Source organism: Pezoporus occidentalis, unplaced genomic scaffold (genome assembly GCF_034315485.1).
Source record: "Pezoporus occidentalis ecotype Australia unplaced genomic scaffold, CSIRO_AGI_Poc_V1 ctg182, whole genome shotgun sequence".
NCBI classification, from domain to species: domain Eukaryota; kingdom Metazoa; phylum Chordata; class Aves; order Psittaciformes; family Psittacidae; genus Pezoporus; species Pezoporus occidentalis.
Window position 1 is genome coordinate 1,344,020 of NW_026913662.1, and position 22,135 is coordinate 1,366,154.

The window sequence follows — 22,135 nt, forward strand, 5'->3', positions numbered from 1 at the left end:
CGTCGCCTTCCTCAGTGGCGGAAGCTCTTCGCTGCCATTCTCACCCGGGCGGCGCTGGCCGCCGCGCTCCCTCACCTGCCCGCCTGGCACCCAGGTGAGCGCAGAAGGAGGAAGACACCGGTCCTGCCTTCGGCGGCGGGGAACCGGCTGCAGTCCCCGCGGGCGCTGCCCCATCCGAGCTGTGGGGCTGTGCTTACTCTGAGGTGTCGGAGCCTTCCCGGCTGGGTAAATGTGGATGGGTTCCTGCAGGCGTTTTCTTCCCGCCGCTGGCTTTGTTTATGTTTTCAGCGGTGGGAGCTGATGTCGCCGCCTTTGGCATGAACAGCAGATCTGGCTCATCAGAGCCCTTGGTGTGGCTGGGGGCACAAGCGCCGGGTTTGGGCCTCTCTGCTGGGGCACATCGGCTGCTGAGCTGCACTTCTCTTCCCCGCTAAGCCTTGTTTTGTCGGGAGGTTGCAGAAAAAAGTTCGTAAGTTTTGCATTCCTAAGTGGTGCCGTTTAAATCCTTCTCTTGTGGGCCAGGAGACCGTTTTGGGTTGCTTTGGGTTCAGAGATTTTGGTGTTACAGTGAAGCAGTTTGTAACTCATTTGTTTAATCGCGTTTCCAATATATAGGTTTGTTCACACACACATACAAACCCCAAACAAACAAAAACCCCCAATACAAACGAAAAATGTGAACTGGCCCCATTAATCTTGCCGTCGAAAATACCATGGAAAATAGACTTTTTTCTTTTGTATTATGCTTGGAGAATAGTTTTTAGCATAGGTTTCAGCTGGAGTGATGTGTCCTGCTTTGCAGGTGATGTTCTAGAACGAGGAATGTAAATGAGTAGAGGGAAGAATTAGTGACATAGTTACGTTATCCCGTCCAGTATTTTCATTCTGTAAGCAGTTATCTTGCTTTTCTCCTGGCTTATATTCAATGGTATTATTTAGAAATAATGACAATCTATCCTAAAGTAGGTGAAAAAAAAAATAAGCTTTTTGTAAAAATGATTGCAAACTTCCACAGCCTCCCCCCTGCCAATTCAAACCTACCAGCTGCAGAAAGGAGGAAGTAAAATCCTAATGTACAGTGAGGGATTTCGGATTTTGAGATGTTCATGGCAGCAGTTACAGTGGTTTAGTTAGTTTGCTGTTTGTTCTGTTTGTTCTGGTTCTGCCTTTAAGTCAGGATGCTTATACTGTAATTGTAACAGTGAGTACCTAAATTATAGAATCATAGAACCACAGAATGGTCAGCATTGGAAAGGACCTTAAGATCACCTAGTTCCAATGCCCTTGCTATGGGCAGGGATGCCTCACCTTGGACCATGCCCCCCAAGGCTCTCCACAGCAAGGCCTTGAGCACTGCCAGGGATGGAGCATTCACCAGTTCTTTGGGCAGCCTGTTCCAGTGCCTGATCATCCTCACAGGGAAGAACTTCCTTTTATCTAACTTATATCTTCTTTATATCTAATTCATAAAATGATACACTCAGTTACAGTTTAGAAGCATTCAATGTTTTGTAAACTGCTATTTGTGTTACAGTTCCAACCCATGTATTTGGAAGTCAAGATGAGTATGAAAACTTTGGGGGTTTATTTTTTCTTTCCAGAAGCTGTTAACAAAGCCATGGTTTTAGTTAGCATTTTTACTTACATTTTTTACAAGAATTTAGGTCATGTTATTTTTGTTTCTAGCGCAGGAAATCAACTCAAGAAGATGAAGCCTAATAAAGGAAAGATGTGCAGTAGAGAGAGAGACTATATGTACAAATTCAATGCTGGAAATCAACATTTAGTGCTTACCGTGCCTCTCAAATTCCCTGTGCAAGAGAATATTAGTCATTTGCATGGACGTCTAATGCTTCTGCACAATTTGCCATGCTTTATAGAAAATGGTAAGAATTGATTTCTTAAATTAATGTCATATGTCCGTGTCCACAAGTGTCTTACAACATCCTTTTAGAAACCCAAAGAAGGGTGTTTGTTAGAACAGTCTTAAAAAATTGTTTTTAAGACAACAAAACATTCAACTATTGTCAGTAGTAGCAAGTAAGGTGCCCAAGTAAAATGTTTTCAGAAAAACTTTATTTGTATGTTTCCCAGATGATTACTGATACTTCTACTGGCATGTTTTGTTGATGCGGCATTCTTTTCTTGTTGTAATAGACCTGAAGCAATCTCTTAAGAAGTTTGTAGAAGAGGAAACTATAAAAGATTATGATAGAGAAGCTGAAATGGCTCTGGAAGCAGTGAAATCGGGAAAAGTAGACATAAACCAGCTGGCAGATACTTGGGCTAAAGCTTATAAAGAGGTAAGATTAAGGCTGAAAAGTTAATATTCAGGACTTGCTTTGTCAGTGTGTGTGTGCATGTACGGACAATTACATCTGTGAAGATGCAAAATTACACTGAAATTTACTGGTCAATTCTTACAATTTTCTTTTTTATCTGAAAGTGATCATTAGGTCTTCATCCTGTTAGTTATCAGACTTTTCTTGAATTTAGTAGAAACAGAAAATTGACAGGTAAATAGCTAGTGATAGTCAAACAAAAATAGGCGTAATGGCTATAATGTATTAGAATCGAAGCAAGAGATAGTAAATTAGTACTCCTATCCTGGATCTTAGTAGTGGCAATCAAGTCGCCAGAGGAATAGTATATACTTGGGGGATACTCTTCAGCGCATTTTCTGTGTTCATGTGACTATTTTACATTTTAGCTGGAGTAATGCATCCAGTTTTGCATGTGATCTTCAAAACAAGAATGCAAAAGAACTGGAGGAGTTCTAGCAAAGAGAAAAAAAAAAAAAACCAAAATGACAAACTGCAGCATTTGAGGAAAAGTTTATGGGAATTGAATTTGCTTCATGCAGTGTAGAAGAATGTTGTGAAAAAATCCGAAAAATTCTTCTGTTATAAAGATATTTGGAAGCAAATCATCTGCCTTAAAGAATGTCAACAAAACTAAATTAGCTTAACAAAAATCTGTATTGGGTGAGCATGGGAATGTGATAGAACATTTGAAAGAATCTACTGTCTTCTCTGCTAGTGGTCTCTACAAATAGGTCGGCCTGAGTGCAAGGGTTAGGATTAGATCATTCATTGACATTTCTAACCTACACATCAATGATATAATCTCAGTTTGTCATGGTGGAAATGATTACAAATGTAAGGAGTTTTCCAGTAAAAAGGAGCTTAAAAAACTGGAATCTTTGGGCCATTCTTTGTGCAATAAAACCCGACTTTTCTTAAATCAGTGCTGCTGATCAAATTCTAGTGATGTCAGAGGTTAGTCAGCCTTTCTAGAAAAAACATTTTTGTTTGCACAGCTGGTGTTTTGGACCCTATCTGAAATTCATCAACTGCAAATATTGTTATAGATATTGTTCTTTCCAATTGGGGATGGCTGAAAATTGGCAATTCCTCATTGCAGTCAAAACCTTAATGTTTGAAAGAGACTATGGGAAGGGAAAAAAAAGTGAAAACATTTTTTAAATTTGAGCTTTCTATATTCTAAAACAGAATATTAAAATAATATAATATTAAAACAAAAATTATCTTTTTTTGATAAGATAATTTTCATACATTTAAGATTGAGCAACAGTGTGAATGCCCAGTTGGTTTTGACCCAACATTGTGAGGGATCCTTGTATGTCCTAAAAGGTACCATATGCTTTAAAATGCCTTTTATCATTTTTAGACAACCTTAGAATATGCAAAACCTGAAGAAACCAGCTGGGATGAAGATTTTGCAGATGTTTATCATGATCTGATACATTCTCCAGCTTCTGAAATGCTGTTAAACCTGGAACACAATTATTTTGTTAGCATCTCAGAATTAATAAGTGAAAGAGATGTGGAACTGAAAAAACTTCGGGAAAGGTATTCCATTATTCTATTTTTTTTCCTCTCTTAATAAATAGGGGTGCGTGCCACTGGGTTTATACAACTTGTAGGACAATGTGTGTCAACTTGTGTTTGTTTGTGTAGGCCCTATTTAGTTTTAGGTTTCCCTCTTTAAAGTTGTATAATACTTAGCCTTATACTGTTAGGGTCCGCTATATTACGTTCTCCTCAGACACTGAAAATAATAAAAGCTAAGGCCATCAAAATAATAGAAAGTTTGATGTCCATTGTTCTATCCATGTTTTAAGTGGTATAGCAACATAAAGTGCTTAGGATATCTAGAAAATCCAGGCCAGGTTGGACAGGGCCTTGGGTGACATGGTCAAGTGTGAGGTGGCCAATTGCAGGGGGGTTGATACTAGATGGTCTTAGAGTCCTTTCCAACCCTAATCACTCTATGATTTATGAAAATAAAGTATATGAAAAGACGAGCATAGACTTGAACCAACTTTAAATCAGAAAATTTTGAATTTGCAATTTAGGAAAGTCTTCTGTGGGATCCCGCGTTTCCGAATAAGCTTGCATAACTGCATGTGGCTGCTTTGTCCACAAGAGGGAACACGTACAATACTATAGACGCTAAATACTGTAGATGCTTGTGAAGTGCCAGGATATTCTAAGTAGGTCTGTTTTAGCATTCAGAGTGGCAGTCTGACTCTTGAATTGTGCGTGTTTAAGCTCACATTATACAATGCATACCTGTTTATATAGTTTATTATAGACTGAATTGTACGTATTTCTGATTTGGGTATAGAGGTTGCTGATAACATGTTAGCAGACCATTTTGACTCTTCTCAAGTAGTATATAGAAGAAAGAGCAGTTAATCCTAAGAGCAGTAATGTTGCAGAGCTTTGGTGTGATATAGCTGTGCACTGATTCTGGTGGAATTTGTCATATCCATTTGTCATAATCGAGGAACACCATATGTTAGTGGCAGCTATCCCAGCTATCCCAGCTAAGTGTAGGTGTGTTGTTTACACAGGAGCTGTGTAAACAGCGGGAATCCCTGACCCTCAACTCAAATTTATTTTGGGGACATTCATTACTAAATCAGTGCTAGGGTAATTCAATTCCTTGCTGAAGAAAGAGCTGAATGTGAAAGATTAAGTGAAGCCAGGGATTTAAGAAGACTAAGGAAGGATGAGGTATTGGATGAATTGATGATAGCAGGACAGCCCTTTAACTCCAGGTCCTCATGTTGAATGTAATTTGAGCTGGAAGCTCATCTGACTGTTAAAAATGGTTATATTTAACCTACTTCCTGGTGTTTACCTGTCTGGATCAACTGTGGTATGGTTGGGCAGGAGGAAGGCAAGGGACTGAATAGGTCTATTTCAAAACCTCTTCTAATGATAAGGGTAGTGAATTAGATGCTGTATTAGAGTATCTGGAGATACTGTTGTACCTTCTTTAGAACATCTGTGAGGGCAGACTTTAAATATATGAATTCCAATTCCAAAATGAGCAGATGGACAAAGTAGCATATGACATAGCTTTCAGCTGTGCATTCAGTTGTATCTCTGCTTGTGATGAGCATTGACCAGCTGGCTGATACAGCTGATCATTGTATCAGTGACTTCATGATAGCTGTTTGTCCTGGGTTCAGCAGTAGCAGTCATTTTTTCTCCTTCTTAGTAGTTGGTGCAGTGCTGTGTTTTTGACTTTCAGCCTGGGAACAGCACTGATAACACCGATGTTTTTAATTACTGCTCAAATGTTTAGTCTGACCAAGGACTTTGTGAGTCTCATGCTCTGCCAGGGAGAAGGGGAAGCTGGGAGGAAGCAGAGATGGGACACCTGACCCAAACTAGCCAAAGAGGCATTCCATACCACAGCACGTCATGCCCAGGATGTAAACTGAGAAGTGCCCGGAAGGGCTAGTTCACTGCTTGGTTGGGCTGCGTATCGGTCAGTGGGTGGTATTGTATTCTCTCCCCTTGTTATTTCCTTTATCATTATTATTATTGGTGGTAGCAGTAGTGGTTTGTGTTATACCTTACTTACTGGACTGTTCTTATCTCAACCTGTGGGAGTTACATTCTTTTGATTCTCCTCCCCATCCCTCCGGGAGAGGGGGGAGGAAAGGTAGCAGGGAGTGAGCGAGGACTGCATGGCTGATTTATGACTGAGCTTAAACCACAACAGTGTTGTTTTGCCTTTTTTTTTTTTTGTTTTAGTTGCAAATCTATTTTTACTTCTATTTCAGACAAGGAGCTGAAATGGATAAGGTGATGCAGGAGCTAGGGAAATCGCTAACAGACCAAGATGTAAATTCATTAGCAGCTCAGCATTTTGAATCTCAACAGGTAAACTGACTTCAGTGAAGTAGAATATGCATGTCAAGCAAATACTAGTTTAAAAAGACAACACAAACTACTCAAATTATCACTGTTGTCTTGTTAGGATTTGGAGAACAAATGGACCAATGAATTAAAACAGTCTACTGCCATCCAGAAGCAGGAATATCAGGAATGGGTGATAAAACTTCATCAGGACCTAAAGAATCCCAACAACAGCACAGTCAGGTGTTTAATTCCTCTGTGATGCTTACTTCCATCTGTAATAGTTCAAAGGACTTGCTCTTACATAATCTTTATTTCAGGTTAGCCATTTAAGTAGGACAGTTGAAGCAAAAGGACTGCTAAAGGTCCAGAGGCAAGGACCTCTAAGAGAGAGTGAGGATGTTTTGGTGTCACAATCTGGGATGCTCATAATAGATGTGAAGTAATAGTGTTTTAATCATTGTACCTGGTATCTGAAATATTTCCAGCTAGTTTATAAAATACAATGGAGTGTTTTATTCTTATCTTTTTTTTAGCATCCTGTTTTGTATATGGGTCAAAATAGAAATGTTTTGTGTTGTAATTTAATAAATAAGGTTTTGGCTATGATAAATAAGCTGAGAAGAATGTTTTGTTGTGGTTTTTTTTCTTTCTCTGTTATTATCTTATAACTAGGTATTTTGATTAATTTTTATTTCTCAACCTCAAAATGCTTTGTAATTATTTAGGTAAATCTAACGGTGGAGTTAGCTCTTTCTGCCGGTATGCACCTAGAATATTGCATGCCAGAAAGGGAAAAGTTCAGATAAGTGGAGTTCATACCGATAGGTTTAGTCTCTTGGCTTCTACAGACTAGCCAAGAAAACTTTGGATAGCTTTCACAAGATATTGTTGAATTGAACAAAAATTAGGGCAAACTTTTCAGTACATTTTTCATTATTTTAGTGATGAAATTAATATTCAGCCCAGCCAACTGAGAGAATCTGTAGAAGGAAACGGAAGAATTTATGAAGAGCAGAGGCTGTTAGAAGAAAGTTTTACTATTCACTTGGGTAAGTAAGCTGACACCAAAATGAAACATCATGACAAATGCTAATAAATAATGTATCTAAACCATGTATTATTTACAGTATGACTTGTATTATTAACCATGAATGTGCATAATATATACAAACTGAACTGTATTTGTTCTTTGCATAAGTAAGAGGAGGACTGTATGGTGTAAGCTGTATCAAACAGTATCTAGCTACCTGAGAGATACTTAATGGCAAACTTTCTAGAAGCAAGTTTTTATCCACCCTCGCAAGGTACACTAACATCAAAACATATAGTGGTTAAAAATTGTATTTTAACTATTCTTATGTTTGGTAAGCAAATGTCAGTATTAGGTTCAATTCCCATGATCAATTAACAGAAAAATAAATACTTAAAGTTTTTGCTTTTTGTTTATGCAGTAGAGACTTCTTATGCTGTCTGTTTTGACTGCGTTAGTATTTCATCCATAGCCTTATAATAGCGAACAAGGCGTTGCTTTGTGACAGCATGTGAAAATACTGCATTTTTACTCTTACTTTGTAAATTGCTGGTATGTATGTAAAACAATATATGGTTGAAAACTTTGAGTATATTGATTGTATTTCCCTTATAGATCTTTATCAGAAAACTTAGGGAAGCACTTTAATCCCTTGAATTTTAATAACAATCCCAATTTTGCTCTTTCACTGTATGTATTCAAATCATTGATACTCCCTACAGGAGCTCAGTTGAAGACTATGCATAATTTGAGATTACTGAGAGCTGATATGCTAGATTTCTGTAAACATAAACGCAATCATCGAAGTGGAGTGAAACTTCACAGACTTCAAACTGCAATGTCTCTCTATTCAACTTCTCTCTGTGGCCTGGTTTTGTTGGTAGATAACCGTATCAGTTCATACAGTGGCATCAAAAGAGGTGAGTCCTCTAATGGGGTGTATCGTGTCAGTGAAAACAAATGTCAGTCAAACTTGCTGTCACAAAAAATATTTCCTGAATATTTCCTGTAGAATTAAAATTGAATGGAGATCTGAATGTTTTGGACATGGTATTGCAAAAGGGTGGCAAATGTAAAAAGAGATATGGGTAAGGATGGGGGACAGAATTGTGCTCTGATATGCTGATATCTCTCTTACCTCTTTCCTAGGGTTTGTGTTTGAGTAAGGAACATGTTGGAATGAACCCTTCAGGGTTGATTTCCTTGCACTAGCCAGAAACAGTTCCCCTTCCTAAAAGGCTCTTTAAGAAATAAATACATTAAGGGTCTCAAAGGTTCATAAAATTGCTATATAGAAGACTTTTAAATAATGCATTAATGCTGTTGTTTAAATAGAAATGCCATGGCTTGTGCAGTCTAAATTTCTGAATTGCAAAAGCGTAGAAACAATTTTCTGCTTCTGTTTTAAAGCTGGGGAAAAATACAAACCTAATAGCCTTTATTTTATGATGGGCTAGAAGCTCTCTCAGATCTTGATGAGATTTTCAAAGGTCTGGCAAACATTTTGATGCTGCATCTTAGGTAAATCTGTTATCCAAAAATGGTTCCATTTGTATACCATCTGAGGCAAGACTGAAAACCATGACTGCAATGTTTTCTGTATGCCTTACAATGTGTAAATGGCAACTAGCAAAATACACCTTTGAAACTGGATTTGTACACATCTCTAGAAAACAGCCTTGAACAGAAAGTTGAACTTAGGTGTGAACTTTCAACATTCTGATTTCATTCAGACTATTTTTTTGTAAGCTAGATAAATAGTTTCTTCATAGACTTCATGCATTGCCTCACTCAAGTCTCTTGTATTAGGTCTTTGTAGGGCTACTGTTGCTTGGATTTTGAGTAAGTGTAGCACACTCAGACAAACAATAGACTAAAATGAAAGTTAAATATAAGAGAGATTTCTTTGTTTCAGATAAAATGTCTTGTGACCTTGTTTTATCTCGATAAACGTAGAAGACAATCTTTTGGAATATGAGCTTCTTTCTCCCTTGGGTTTGAACACCAGAATTTAATAAATCTGTTTTGAAAATAGATTTTTGTGGTGGAGATTTAATGTAAAAAGATAAAATACATTAAGAACTTTAAGGAGATTAGAACAGGTACCTCAAAACAGGAAGTAGCAGTTACTTCATGTAGTCCTAGCTCCTTGCTAATAGCTTATTTTGGCTCCATTGACTTGCTTGGAGAGAAGGCTGGGCATTAGGGTAAGGAGCTTAGAATACTAGTTACAGAGGCAGTATTTTATGATCCTCATTATCAGTCCAATATTTCCAAGTCTGATGTAATGCTCACTTATCAGGAAAATGAACTTGCAGTTGTTTTTGGCTGATGACACTTTTCTTCAGCTTTCAGATCAGTGTTTTGAGAACTAAAATGAAAGAACTGTAATTTCAGCTTTCCAGATACACTGTTTATGAACTTTGTTAATAGCTCTCACTTTTCAAAAAGCACTTGGAATGCTGTTGTTGCTGTTGGAAGTATCTATTATGTATCTTTTAATAAACTACCACAGATTGAAGGACTCCTAGTAATAAGGCATCATTTTTAGAGCACAGTTACATTTAATGCACATAATAAGTACATATTATTGCTGGTGTTTTGGGATTTTATTTTTTTTTTGTCTGGGTGATTTTGTTTGAATAGCAATAACACACATGCAACTGTTCTTGGGATTTTGGTGTGTGTATGTTTGGTGCGGAGTTGTTTTTCGTGATTGGTTTTGTTTGTTTGCTTCCCAAAGCAATTAATTTCTTTCAAAAAATGTTTTGTCTCTGACATATATATTTTTAGAATTTAAAGAGGAGTATAGCAGGGCTGCTTCTGGTTTTGGGGGGATTGTCTTTGTAGCTGGCCTTGCTTGAACAGGAGAGCAGGATTATGTAATGTTACTAAGCACAGCCTTATGACGTGGATTTTAATCTTACTTTTTTCCTAGATTTTGCAACTGTTTGCCAAGAATGCACAGATTTCCATTTTCCTGGAATTCAAGAACAGCTTGAAATTGTCCAGAAGGTTGTACTTAAGGCCAGAGCACAGCGTAGCAGTAAGTCGAAAAGACATCATGGTCAGTAACAACCACAATTACTTTCCTTGAAATAGAATAGCGGTCAGCTGAATGTTTATGTTCCGGGCAAGCTGATTTCCCTTTTTTTCAGTTACCTTATCTGAAAATAATGGAATGTTCAAGTTTATTGATAAACTCTGAGAAGTCTGCATGAGATTGTCTTCACAGACACCATGTTCACATGGTGTCTTTTGCTGCCATAACAGAAATACCCTACCAAAAAAACAAGTGTAAATCCTTAGGTTCTGATCATGTGCTCTAACAGCATGGGAAGTGATAGGGACAGGACACTGTGCTGTCATCTGCCGTTTAAACTGCCTGCAGCAACAGAGACTTTATCTGACTTTACATTTAAATAGAAATAAAATTGTAGAAGAGATTTATGACTTCTTTCCCTTCTTTAAAAGTGAGTGCTGAAAACTGAATAATAATTTGACTAAATGTGTATATTTTTTTTAGTGCTGACCAAATCCTTGTGAACAGGTTACTTTACAAGTAACCTGTTGCTTTTACAAATGGCTGTGAAATTTTCTGACCATGATCAGTACTTGTACATCATGAAACTTTTGTTTTTTCTTGCAGAGAACTACTTATTTGATTTAAATACATCAGTAACATGAATAGATTTGTAAGAGTACATAGAGAAAAACAAGTTTTCTTTGGAACCTTCATATTGGTGTAGTCTTGAGCAAAATACTGAAAGCTGGCTTTATATTGCTAATTTATGTAAATATCTTTAAATTTATTTCTTGTAATACTAGGAACGAATTTGCTTTAGTTATGTTATTTCAAAAGCAATAGCAAGGTACTATGCAGTTGTGGGACAATTTGGAAAGTTTAGTCTTATGTCTGAGAATACTGTGTTTTCCTTTGTCCAAATGAAGAGGTATTGTAGGATGATTAAGTAAGAAAGCTTATGGTTTGAGATAAGATACAATTCAGTGCCTACTGAAGACATCAAAACCACTTCCTGTCCTTCTCCCTGCTTTTGGGGGACTTTACGGTAACTTTATAGTAAAAATTCAAGCCAGATATTATCTTAGTACGTCAAACTTTCATGGCAAAACGTAACTAATAGATATGTTTAATATTTGTGCTATATATTTATATACAGAAAACAAAAGTAGTGGAAGTGAAGATAAATTAAAGAATATAGAACGAAACCAGTCAAACATTTTGCCGGGTGAGTTCTGTTGCATTTCCCCCCTCTTCTTAAAGCAAATCATGTTTTATAGATGCCCATTTTTAGCTCTAAAGTCAGAACATAAATTATAAACTAAACCCAAGTTGACCTCAATTAGAGGAGAAGGATGTTCTTGTGGCTAAGGCAGAGAACTGGGTGTCAGGACATCTGGTTTCTATTCCCAGCTTTGCCACTGCATCATGTGACTTGGGGCAAATCATTTAACTTCTGTATAGGAAAAGGTAAAACTTAAATACTAGCAACTAATTTTATTTTTTTTAAATAATTATATATATGTCACTGTTGTGATAGAGCAAAACATTTTAGAATGTATTTTTTGAACCTTGAGAAGTATGAATCCATTCCTCGCAGACAAAGTGTCTTCTGTATATACTGTAATTTTTATTAAGGAAAGTTTCTGTGGCATTTGAAGATGAATACACAGTTGGGAGGGGGGAAGGAGTTAAATCCATACAACTCAAGACTGATTAAGAGGGCTTAAAATTGCTTTCATGATTGTTTTGGATCTTCTTGATATAAATGGATTATACATTAACTTGGGTCCTTAACAGGTAAACTAGGGTGAAAATTGCTGTAGTGGCTTGTGTATTTCTACTTTTAGATGGGTCATTGCTGGGGATTACTACCTCCTTAGCTATTGTCAGAAAGGAGTACATAGCTGTTCTTCAGCTGTCCCAATACAAAGGCAGTATCTTAAATGACCAGTGAGAATAGGTTTGAAGAAAGATGTTTATCTGTTGACTGAAACAGTAGGTGTATTGTATACCTACTTTTTCGATCTCTAGCAGAAGGGTAAGATGGTGACCTGCATTTCACCTCCCCTTACTCTTTCTCTGCCTGTGGTAAATGAATACCAAGTGTAAAAATACCCCAGTGAGATATCTTGGTAACTTTTTTGAAACAAGTCTAACTAATCTTCCCATTCCTATGAATTATTTTGAATTCTAATGGTCACTGATACCTTTGTCTTCTAGGACATATCTCAGATGTTATATAACCTGCTATCTTTTTCTGCAGGTTTTTTGCATCCTTTATTTTAACCCATCCTTTTTTGGTGTTTCCGCCTCCCACATCTGTCTGCAATTCAGTACTTACATTATATATTTTGAGTATTACACCTCCTCTGTGTTTGTTTTTCTGTTTCATACTATATATAGATCATATCCGCTTGTACTGGCACTGTTATGTCTTATTACACCAGGTGTCTGTGATGCCAGTGAAATCTATCAAAGCAGGAAAGTGAGTGTAGGATATGTTATAGAACAATGATATTCCAGGAGATTTTTAGATCAGTGGGTTTCTAACTTTTTTAATTTCCTTATTTATGTCTTATGATCTCTGTTGTGTGTTTGTATTTGCCTTTTGTCTTAACTGACCCTATCCATACATTGTCTAACAATTGTATTTCAATATAGATCACTACCATATCATCTTGCTTTCCTGGTTTATATTATTCTGCAGGAGAATTCTACATCACACGCCATTCAAACCTGTCTGAAATTCATGTTGCTTTTCACCTCTGTGTGGATGATAATGTAAGATCCAGTAACGTAACTGCTCGGGATCCTGCAATCATGGGACTCAGAAACATTCTCAAAGTCTGCTGCACACACGACATTACTACCATTAGTATTCCTCTCCTGTTGGTGCATGATATGTCAGAAGTAAGTAAATATAAGGATTTAACTTGGCTTTATCTTTTAGGATGCAACAAAAGTAATTTTTGAAAAGGGTGTGTTTCATGCCAGTTTAAGCCACATGGGACAGTTTATGCCAGTCACATGCTCCTGCCACATCATGATGTTGACACTCATTTTATATGGTGACCCAAATTAAGAACTGAACCAGTTACAAGCACTTCAGCCAGCTGAATGACTTTGGCTTTTTATTCCCACCCCTCATTTTGGACACTTTGCTTTCTTGGTCCAGCTCATTGCACACTTGTACTATTGAAGGATGGGACTACTAGAAGTCTTCTGGCAACATCTCTTGGTTAGAAAGTGTACCTCCAGAGTCTTTGATGCAGTAGTGATACCAGCTCCCCAGTTTTAATTGTTGCTAGCTAGAAACCCTTAAAACTAAGTTTTATGAGAAGCAGAACTAGCAAAGCTGGGCTTAGAGTTCTAGTATCCCTAAATAGCACTCTTTACCATCTCAACCTTACGCAGCAGCAGTCGAATTTCACCTTTGCTCTGAACTATGGTCTTCACTGCCTAATCACTTGCATCCTTAATTTCTGGCCCTACTTCCTCTTTTAAGTCCCCCAAACATCAGCTGGGCAAGAAGCAGCGTATTGTTACCGCTCTTTGTGGATACGAGTGTGCTTCCTTGTTGTGATGACCTTTCGTATTCACTTCTTCAGCGAACACTAATGTACAACATAAGTGTCTCTTACTTAACTGTAACTTTGAACAGTGCATATTACGTTAATAACATTGACAGTCTCTGCACTGTCATATGTGCCTCACAAGATACTAGCAGAGATGGAAAGGGGATGGAGAGGCAGGGCGAGAAGCAGTAGACAAACACTGCAGCCATATGCCTCACCTCCTCAGGAGGTGGAAAGTCTATGAACTTAAAAAAATGAGAAAAATAGGATAATACTGCCATTACTGTAACCTTGTATGTGTAATTATAGTCTCTTGTGGGTTTTTCTTAAGTAACCCTTTGATTTTTTTCCAGTTATAAATTTCAGTACTGCCTTTCCTTCTTTGAAAGTGCCTGGCTCACAGCAAAATAAAGGATCACCATAAAGGATTACCCTTAACAGTGACTTTCTATAGGGGAATTTGATTCGAACGCAGTGTAAAAGTGGCCCCCTTTTGCAAGATCTTTTCAGGATCTATTAATGTGACAGTACAAGCAGTGCAAAAGTTTAAAATGTCCAATTATGAAGCTTCTGAAGGATATACTTCCATACATAAAAGTAGACTTTTAGGAACTGATGATACTATTTCTGAAATTTTCATCTCTGAAGTCATATCAAGACTTTGAGGGGGAGGAATGCAAATAATCAACTTGCAGGGCAGCAGCCTGGGTTACTCATGGGACCCAGTTACTGTGTTTCATAAATTTATTCACCTTTTTTCTTAATTGTGTTGCCATCTGACTATATTCTTACCTTGTTTTTCTTTTCTTTCAACCTGGTTAGTTTTAGCTTTCATTTGCATAGCTGTATTTTAATGTGCAAATAAAGCACACCACCACCTGTTCAGTGTACTTTGGGAGTGTTTTGTTACTTGGATGTGTGAAACTGAGGAATTAGCTTCATGCCTAGTGCTGGATTCTTGAAGGGTCCCGGCAAAACAGTTTACCTTTTATATTAAGTTTTAAGTCTTTACAGAGAAGCAGAAAGTGATCTGTATTGTAAGTGTATGCTTAGCCAAAACTGTACTGTGTGAAATGTATTAGCAGCATTGCTTATTACAGTGCTTTGCAGCTGGCTGACCTAATTTGAAACACACACATATGTAACATGTTGTTGAGGGAAAAGTGAATAATAACAGATTTCTGAAAGTTAACCTGAACTTGATGCCTTCAGCAGCCCTGGTTTTGAATCTGTGTTTACCACCTACATGAAAACATTTTTGTAAAGTGGTTTACCAGGAGCACAGCTGCAGAGATGTTTGCATGCTTCACTGTGACAGGCATTCATCATGAGTTTTCTTTGTGCTTTTCCCAGAGGTTTTCTTCTTTTATGGATGGAACCATAGCGTTTATAACCTCACAGAAGTAATGAAGTCATTAGATTTTGTTATTTCTATGAAGAAAAAAAAAAGGAATTCTGTTTTCCTTAGTTTTTCTTACAATGAGAACAACAAAATCAAATTCATCTGTTCTGATCATTAAGTTAAATGAAGGAAAGAAACTGGGTTTGATACTTGACAAAGGCAAAAGCAGACAAGTTCAAATTCAGGCAAATGGGATGTTACTGTCTGCTCACTGTTCTGAACCCGATATAAACTGATACATAAACTGAGAATACAATGGCTCTCATAGCATTTTTAGCAATTCCATGCTAGAGCTGGCACACTTCTTTAGTAGTTTCAACATAGGAGCTGTTGCTGTTGTCCTCACAGCAGCACTGTGAGAAACATGTCTTTATTACGATAACAAAAATGTCTGGGGGAGAAAAAGTACAAATTAAGGAAGTATAACTGTTAAATATTTATGAACATGGTTTATGTATATAAAGAAATGATTGATGGGTGTATTAACATCAAATACTTGTCCGAGTTTCCTGCCTTTAACTGTATAGCTGCTTATATAGGATTTGCATGGATGTACTTTGAATAAACATCTTGCTAATTCTTAACTTATTAAATTAAACATTGACATTTGGTTTGAAATCTTCATCCCACATGGCATTTATGGACTTCAGCATTTTCATTACCTGGTTATGATGTGATCCGCAAAGGTGTGAAACCCCTAGCTTAGTAAAAGTGGCAACGCCATGTAGTAAGTCTGTCATAAATTTGTTTGAATCAGAAGGTTTGCAGCACATCTTCCAGGTTGGTGAAGCTTTCCCTCTTCCTCTTCCAGCCCCTTTTTTTTGTTTGTTTTTTATTAAGTAGAAGAAATCTGATAGAAAATCATTGCATGCTAAGGAGTGACGTGGTTTCTGCTAGTGAACAAACCCAGGAGGCCCAGATGTTCTTGTTTTTTTTACTTGCTTGAATGTTATTAACCAAAACTCACTTTAGGAGATGGGGTGTTTGTTCCCCCCACCTTCCCCCCCATCTCCTGCATTGTATGTTGAATTGGTATGTAACTGACCCTTTATCATTTCCACAACTGTTACTTAGTTTGCGTCTAGAGAAGAATCCTGACAGTGTGGCAAAACCCTGGGAACTTAGGTTTTTAAAGATGGATTAGAGTTGAATCACTACTGTGTCATTTTCAGTTCTTGTGGCTTGCATGGAGTGGCATTCTGTATTCAACCTGTTATTTCCATAAGTGCCCACAAGACTTATGTTCCTCTGAAATAGTCCAAGGGATAATGTCATATCCTGCTGTTTCAATCAGTCCTTTAAAGGCTTAGTTCCCTTTACTGATTACGCAAGGTACTTCTGAGTTGCCTTCAGAGCAACAGGACCTTTCTTTTTAGACACTGTTTTTTTTTTTATCTAAGCCAAAACAGTGATCAGAACTAACATGGAATGCCTACATTACTTATGACACATAGGCACATAAGTTAGAGGAAAGACCAAGGGTCAAGTATTTCTTCAGAAAGCTTAGAAATGAAGGGAAAAAAAAAAAATGTTGTCCAGCAACATTTGTGTGATTACTCTGTTGTATACCCTAAAAACATCATCTACTGATGCAGTGATTTACATAATAAAAGCAAGATTTCTGGAAAGATATTTCTACTTTATGCTGGTTTTAACATAGGTAGTGCAAGAGGCTGTCCCATCTAAGTAGGAACTTTGTCTTTCAGAGTTTAGTGCAGCCACGTTCAGTGTACTGTTTGGGGGTCATCGGTTGGCATTCCTGGATAATCTTGCTTCTCAAATAACTTTTTAATCCTGAAATTAACCTCTTTGATAATGACAGACTGCAAAATAAAGGCTGGCTCTACTGAATGGAAAATTATGTAAGGCTTAAATTTGAAAAGGTGCATAGAATGTTACTTTTGTTTCCACATCTGTGTTCCTGTATTCAGACTAGCAAGTGCTCCTTTTCATGTTGTAGAGTACATCAGAACAAACAGAAGCATTCTTTCATTGTGAAGCATTTACACTGACTTTCTCTGCTTAGCAATATTTATCTTAATATAATGTCCTTTGTAACATTCAGATAAAGAATGTTTTAATAAACTAAAGCATTTAAATTATTACTTAAATTATTTAGACTAGCGCTTGTACTCATACCTTAAGGTATCTTAAAGCACTGTGGTTTTCATATCCCATCTTGGTATTTAACTTAGGTAAGTATTTGCTGTCTGTTTATATCTGAAACTCCACCATGTGATGAAGATGAATTCTGTTTAGTTTGAGTCTTCACATTAATGTATCTTTAGGGGTGAAGGGCTTCTTCCAGTTCTGCTATTAGAGAGGAGTTTTTTGCTGAAGTTAGCAGGTATGCCAGTAAACCTTAAACAGTCATCAAGAAGAGCTAGGAATTATCAGTTACTTCCGCTAAGGTGTGGTCAGGAATCTGTCTTTGGCTGGCTGAGGCATAAATCTGACAATTATCCATTGGATGTTACACAGTTTTCTGAAGCCCCATAGGGGAATTAAATAACCTTATTTCCAATCATGTTATTTGATTGGAAATAAGGTTATTTCAATCAGTATTATGAACAGTATTTTTCTTCAACATCTCAGCTTAAAAAAACATATAGATTGTTCTGACACTGGGCTCTCCTACCAGTAGGCAGTGGCAGTGCTTTTATGGTCACCTATAAAATATATAGGCCTCTTCATGGCTTGTAATGGTGCTTGAATACCTGCTGGGAAAATGGGGTTCTATGGCAAAAATGTGTTATTGTATTGTCTTCACTGCTACTCATGTTGGTTAGATCCATTGAGCACTGAGGCTTTTCATTTATTAATTTTTAGGAAATGACTATTCCATGGTGCTTGAAGAGGGCAGAGCTTGTGTTCAAGTGCGTAAAAGGTATGTTAGTGAATGCTTCACGCTGTTTTGGTTGGTTTTTTTTGTCTATGCTTCATTTGGTGACATCCAGCCTTAGCTGAGGCTGAGTATTTTCATTAAAAAGTGATTTTCAATAATTACTGATTGTTAAACCAATAAATAATTTTCTCTTAAAATTATTAGCTGTCATACAAGGAAGCAGTCTCGGACACTTAAAGACTAAAAATGTGAAAATATCTGCAACTTAAACACAGACAGTAGAAGAAAAATCCTTTACTGCTGCTTTGAGCAGTCTCTAAAGGAGGGCAAAAGCTGGTGATTCTCTGCAGTATAATTTCCAGTGGCTTTTGTATTTTGATTGCCTCTATCAATGAGGACTCCCTGCATTTTTCCAAGACTATTCTATAGGCTAATTCATCTCAGTGCTGAAAAGTCCCTGTGACTCAACTTGGTTTCCTGCCTTTCCAAGTGATCTTAGTACTTGCTGCATTCTGTGTGCTGCACTTAAATACTTGAGTCATTTAGAGTATTTAAAATGTTAATAGTGTTAATGTTCTTTCTACACCTACTTGAGGAACCTCTTCCTATTGTGACCTTTAGTAATTCACAATGGAATATCATCCATATAACTATTTTCATTAATCAAGTATTTTTCTAAGTGTACCTATTTGCCATGAGTTTGTTCCTTTGGACTTTGTAATTCATTTGTAAGGACATACTAGCACAAAAATGCCATATTATAATTTGATCAGTAAATGAGTGCTGAGCTTTTTCCATATAAGTAGGTCCAGATAATCTCTGTTGCTGCCAGATTGCCAGTGTACTTTTGGCAGCAAGCTTGTATTTGTTAACGTGGATATGGTCACATCAGAGCTAAAGGAAAGTGCTATTTCTTAGTGAAAGCAAGTCATTGAAAGAACTCATAACACACATATTTGGAGAAACCTCACACTTCTTCTGGCTAGTACTGTGCTATACATAGGACTGGTTATTCTGGTCTTCAAGGGTATATTGATTTTCTCCATAATTCCTCATTAGATTTTCCAGTTAAAGCAGATTTCAGTCAGGAGATTGGCTAAGTCTCATTTAAGTGCAATTAATGACATCCCCAGTTAAGGCAGTAAAAATCCTAATTAGATGTGAAAAATCCCTCATGGCTTGATAATGGTGTAATTGATGGGAAAGACTGCACATAGTATGAATATTGTTTTATAGGTTTCATGATGGAAATGGCCTCATGGGATGGAGGAATTTCTCGGACTGTACAGTTCTTGGTACCACAGGTAGGTTAAATCAAGTTCCTAACCAACCTAGGAGATTGTTGGCAGAAGTTGTTAAATTTCAGCAGATCTAGTTTTGATTTCTTTGCTATCCCCTGCTCTTTTTCTGTGAGCTTATATTAACCACTATGGGTTTGATTCCTTGCCAGTAAAACAAGAATAAGAGGGATTCATGTTTTTTGATATCTTATAGTATCTTCTAAGGATGTTAAATTTTCAAACTGGGAAGTTCACCTTTATAAATCATGAATATACCTTTATAAATCATGAATATACCATGAATGAACCTTTGAAAAAGATATCTTTTTGCTGTTATTTACTCTGAAGAGATGGCTAAACTAACTTGCATTAGGTAAGTTTAGGTGTTTGTTAGTCTTACTGCCTTGGAAAGCTGCAGTGCACCGAGTTCATTCAGGCTTCCCCGAGGTCATTGTTAACTCCAGGTTTTTGAAGGCAGTTGAAATTAAGATTCTGAATTGATCTAATTTGATGTTCTGGCTGATCTTCAGAAACAGGAAGTTTTCCGAAGGTGGCCAGCACCAACTTGTATTTGTTCTAGAAAGTAGTACTGCAGTATAAAAATCAATTATATTAGGAAAGAAATAGCATGTATTTCTTGATGAAGTAGTAAACTGTTGAGCAGGGAGGAAGCCAAGAATAAACTTAAGTACTGAAGTTGAATCTAATCCTGGAATTCAGAGAGCAGGAGTCCTGTAGATAATAAACAGCACTGTCCTGCTTATGCTGGGCAGAAATAATCAATTACTGGAACAAGAAATCTACTGGAAACAGGTATATCCCAGAAATACATAAACAGTATTTGTAGGTCAGTGTTTTCCTTTTGATTGAATTAAATAGAATTATAACACATAAAACACAATTATAGTCTTCTGAAAAACAGCAAATCTCTTAAGTATCAAAAAAGAGACTTAATTCTTCCAAACTACAGCAAAAATGCCAAAGCTTACTGGTGTGTTTTTTTTAATATTGTTTTCCAGACAATTTCTGAGGAAATGTTTTACCAACTGAGTAATATGCTTCCACAAATCTTCAGAGTATCCTCTACATTGACTCTGACCTCTAAGCACTGAATGTTGTGCAGCAGGCAGTAAGACGAATCATGTTGCCACAGGATGAGATTGCAGAGATTCTGGACTGGAATGTCTCTCCTTTGAGGGATGATGACCCTGAAGTGGTATTTGTTGCAACTTCAAAAATCATGACATCATAATAAAAGATAAATACTGTCTGTACTTGGGTGATAGCAGTTGATTTTTGCCTCTTGCTTTGTTGCAGCACAGTTTTAATGCTGAATTCCTCACCTTTATCTGAGAGAATTCAATGTAACTTCTTGGATGTAAACAGCAGAAATACATAGGTGATGCTCATACTTAAGCAGTAGGACCGAAGAGCTTATGGTAGGAACAGGATCTTTTGGATGGACTTCAGGTGGCTGAGTTTTGAAAACATTTTCTGAATTTGCTCAGTGACATTTAAGAAAATATGAATGATGTCAGGTGTCTCCTTAGAATAACTTTGACATAATTTGTCACCATTGTCTTTCCAGCATCAGTGACCACAAAATAAAATCTATTACAGCCTTATTTCACTGTTACAAAATGTAAGACATGAAACAAGTATTTAACCTGTATTTTGTAAATCACAGAAGTGTTCTTTTGAAAAAATTCAAAATAATACACCTGTGACAATAATTAGATTTTTAAATTATTTCTTCCCTTTTTTAGTATGTTAACATTTTGCTTCACATTGACAAGCTTGTTTATCAACAACTTAATAGGAGCACTACTGTGTTCTAGACTCTTGTGCTGGGAGGCTGAAAGCAATCCTGCAGTGCAGAGGTTGGGCATCCAGAAAGCCCTGTCTGAAATTAAGTCAGGCTCACAGTTAAGCACCTAGGGTGTGAAGGTCCCAGGTAGCTTTCTGAAGTCCATAGTTCTGTTAGACAGGAAGCACAGGGATCCTCTCAGAGCTGGCTTTGAATCTGAAATCTCTTTCCATGTATTTCTGAAATTCCCTTGAAAACTGGAGATCCAGGAAGCCAACTAAAAAGCTAATTATTTTCTTGGGCCACAACACCCCCATGCAACGCTCCAGGCTTGGGGAAGAGTGGCTAGAACGTTGCTTGGTGGATAAAGGACCTGGGTGCTGATGGGCAGAGCCAGCTTGTGCCCAGGCAGACAAGAAGGCTGATGGCATTCTGGCCTGTATCAGCGCCTGTGTGGCAGCAGGGCCAGTGCAGTGCATGCCCTGGTACTCGTCACTGGTGAGGCCACACTGAATCCTATGTTCAGTTCTGGGCCCCTCACTGCAAGAGAGACATTGAGGTGGTGGATTAGGTCCAAAGAAGGGCAATGAATCTGGTGAAGGGCCTGGAGCACAAGTGTGATGAGGAACAGCTGAGGGAACTGGGGTTGTTTTGTCTGGAGGAGAGAAGGCTCAGGGGAATCTTACCGCTCTCTACAACTGCCTGAAAGGAGGATGTAGTGAGGTGGGGGCAGTCTCTTCTACCAGGTTGCAAGTGATAGGACAAGAGGTAATGGCCTCAAGCTGTGCCAGGGAGGTTAGGTTGGATATTAGGAACAATTTCTTCACCAAAAGGGTCATCAGGCATTGGAACAGGTTGCCCAGGGGAGTGGTGGAATCACTGTCCCTGGAAGTGTTCAAAAAACATGTAGATGAGGCCCTCAGTGATATGATTTAGTGGTGGACTTGGCAGTCCTAGGGTGATGGTTGGACTTGATGGTCTTAAAGTTC

General features: G+C 37.6%; 1 protein-coding gene across 3 annotated transcripts; it reads left to right on the top strand.

Annotated features, from left to right (window-relative positions):
- The first annotated feature begins 8 nt into the window (after window positions 1-8).
- Window positions 9-20,613, top strand: FERRY3 (FERRY endosomal RAB5 effector complex subunit 3). 3 transcript variants are annotated; one of them, XM_062615528.1, is made up of 14 exons: window positions 9-94; window positions 1,692-1,886; window positions 2,158-2,303; window positions 3,691-3,872; window positions 6,104-6,203; window positions 6,301-6,422; window positions 7,125-7,231; window positions 7,935-8,132; window positions 10,151-10,258; window positions 11,394-11,462; window positions 12,945-13,147; window positions 18,044-18,101; window positions 19,296-19,363; window positions 20,359-20,613. In XM_062615528.1, the coding sequence occupies exons 2-14, from the start codon at window positions 1,709-1,711 to the stop codon at window positions 20,449-20,451; spliced, it is 1,632 nt and encodes a 543-aa protein (XP_062471512.1). In that variant the 5' UTR covers window positions 9-94; window positions 1,692-1,708; the 3' UTR covers window positions 20,452-20,613. The 3 variants fall into 3 exon arrangements, with proteins under 3 accessions (XP_062471512.1, XP_062471514.1, XP_062471513.1); XM_062615530.1 differs by having other exon boundaries at window positions 10-94; window positions 10,151-10,279; XM_062615529.1 differs by lacking the exon at window positions 9-94 and adding an exon at window positions 329-469 and having other exon boundaries at window positions 10,151-10,279.
- The last annotated feature ends 1,522 nt before the right edge of the window (window positions 20,614-22,135 follow it).

Excerpts from the sequence above, each read along its gene's own strand:
- FERRY3 (XM_062615530.1), top strand. The coding sequence starts at position 1,709 with ATGAAGCCTAATAAAGGAAAGATGTGCAGTAGAGAGAGAGACTATATG. Across the intron at positions 10,280-11,393 it reads TAAGTCGAAAAGACATCATG|AAAACAAAAGTAGTGGAAGT; the intron begins GTCAGTAACAAC and ends ATTTATATACAG. Across the intron at positions 18,102-19,295 it reads TGTGTTCAAGTGCGTAAAAG|GTTTCATGATGGAAATGGCC; the intron begins GTATGTTAGTGA and ends ATTGTTTTATAG.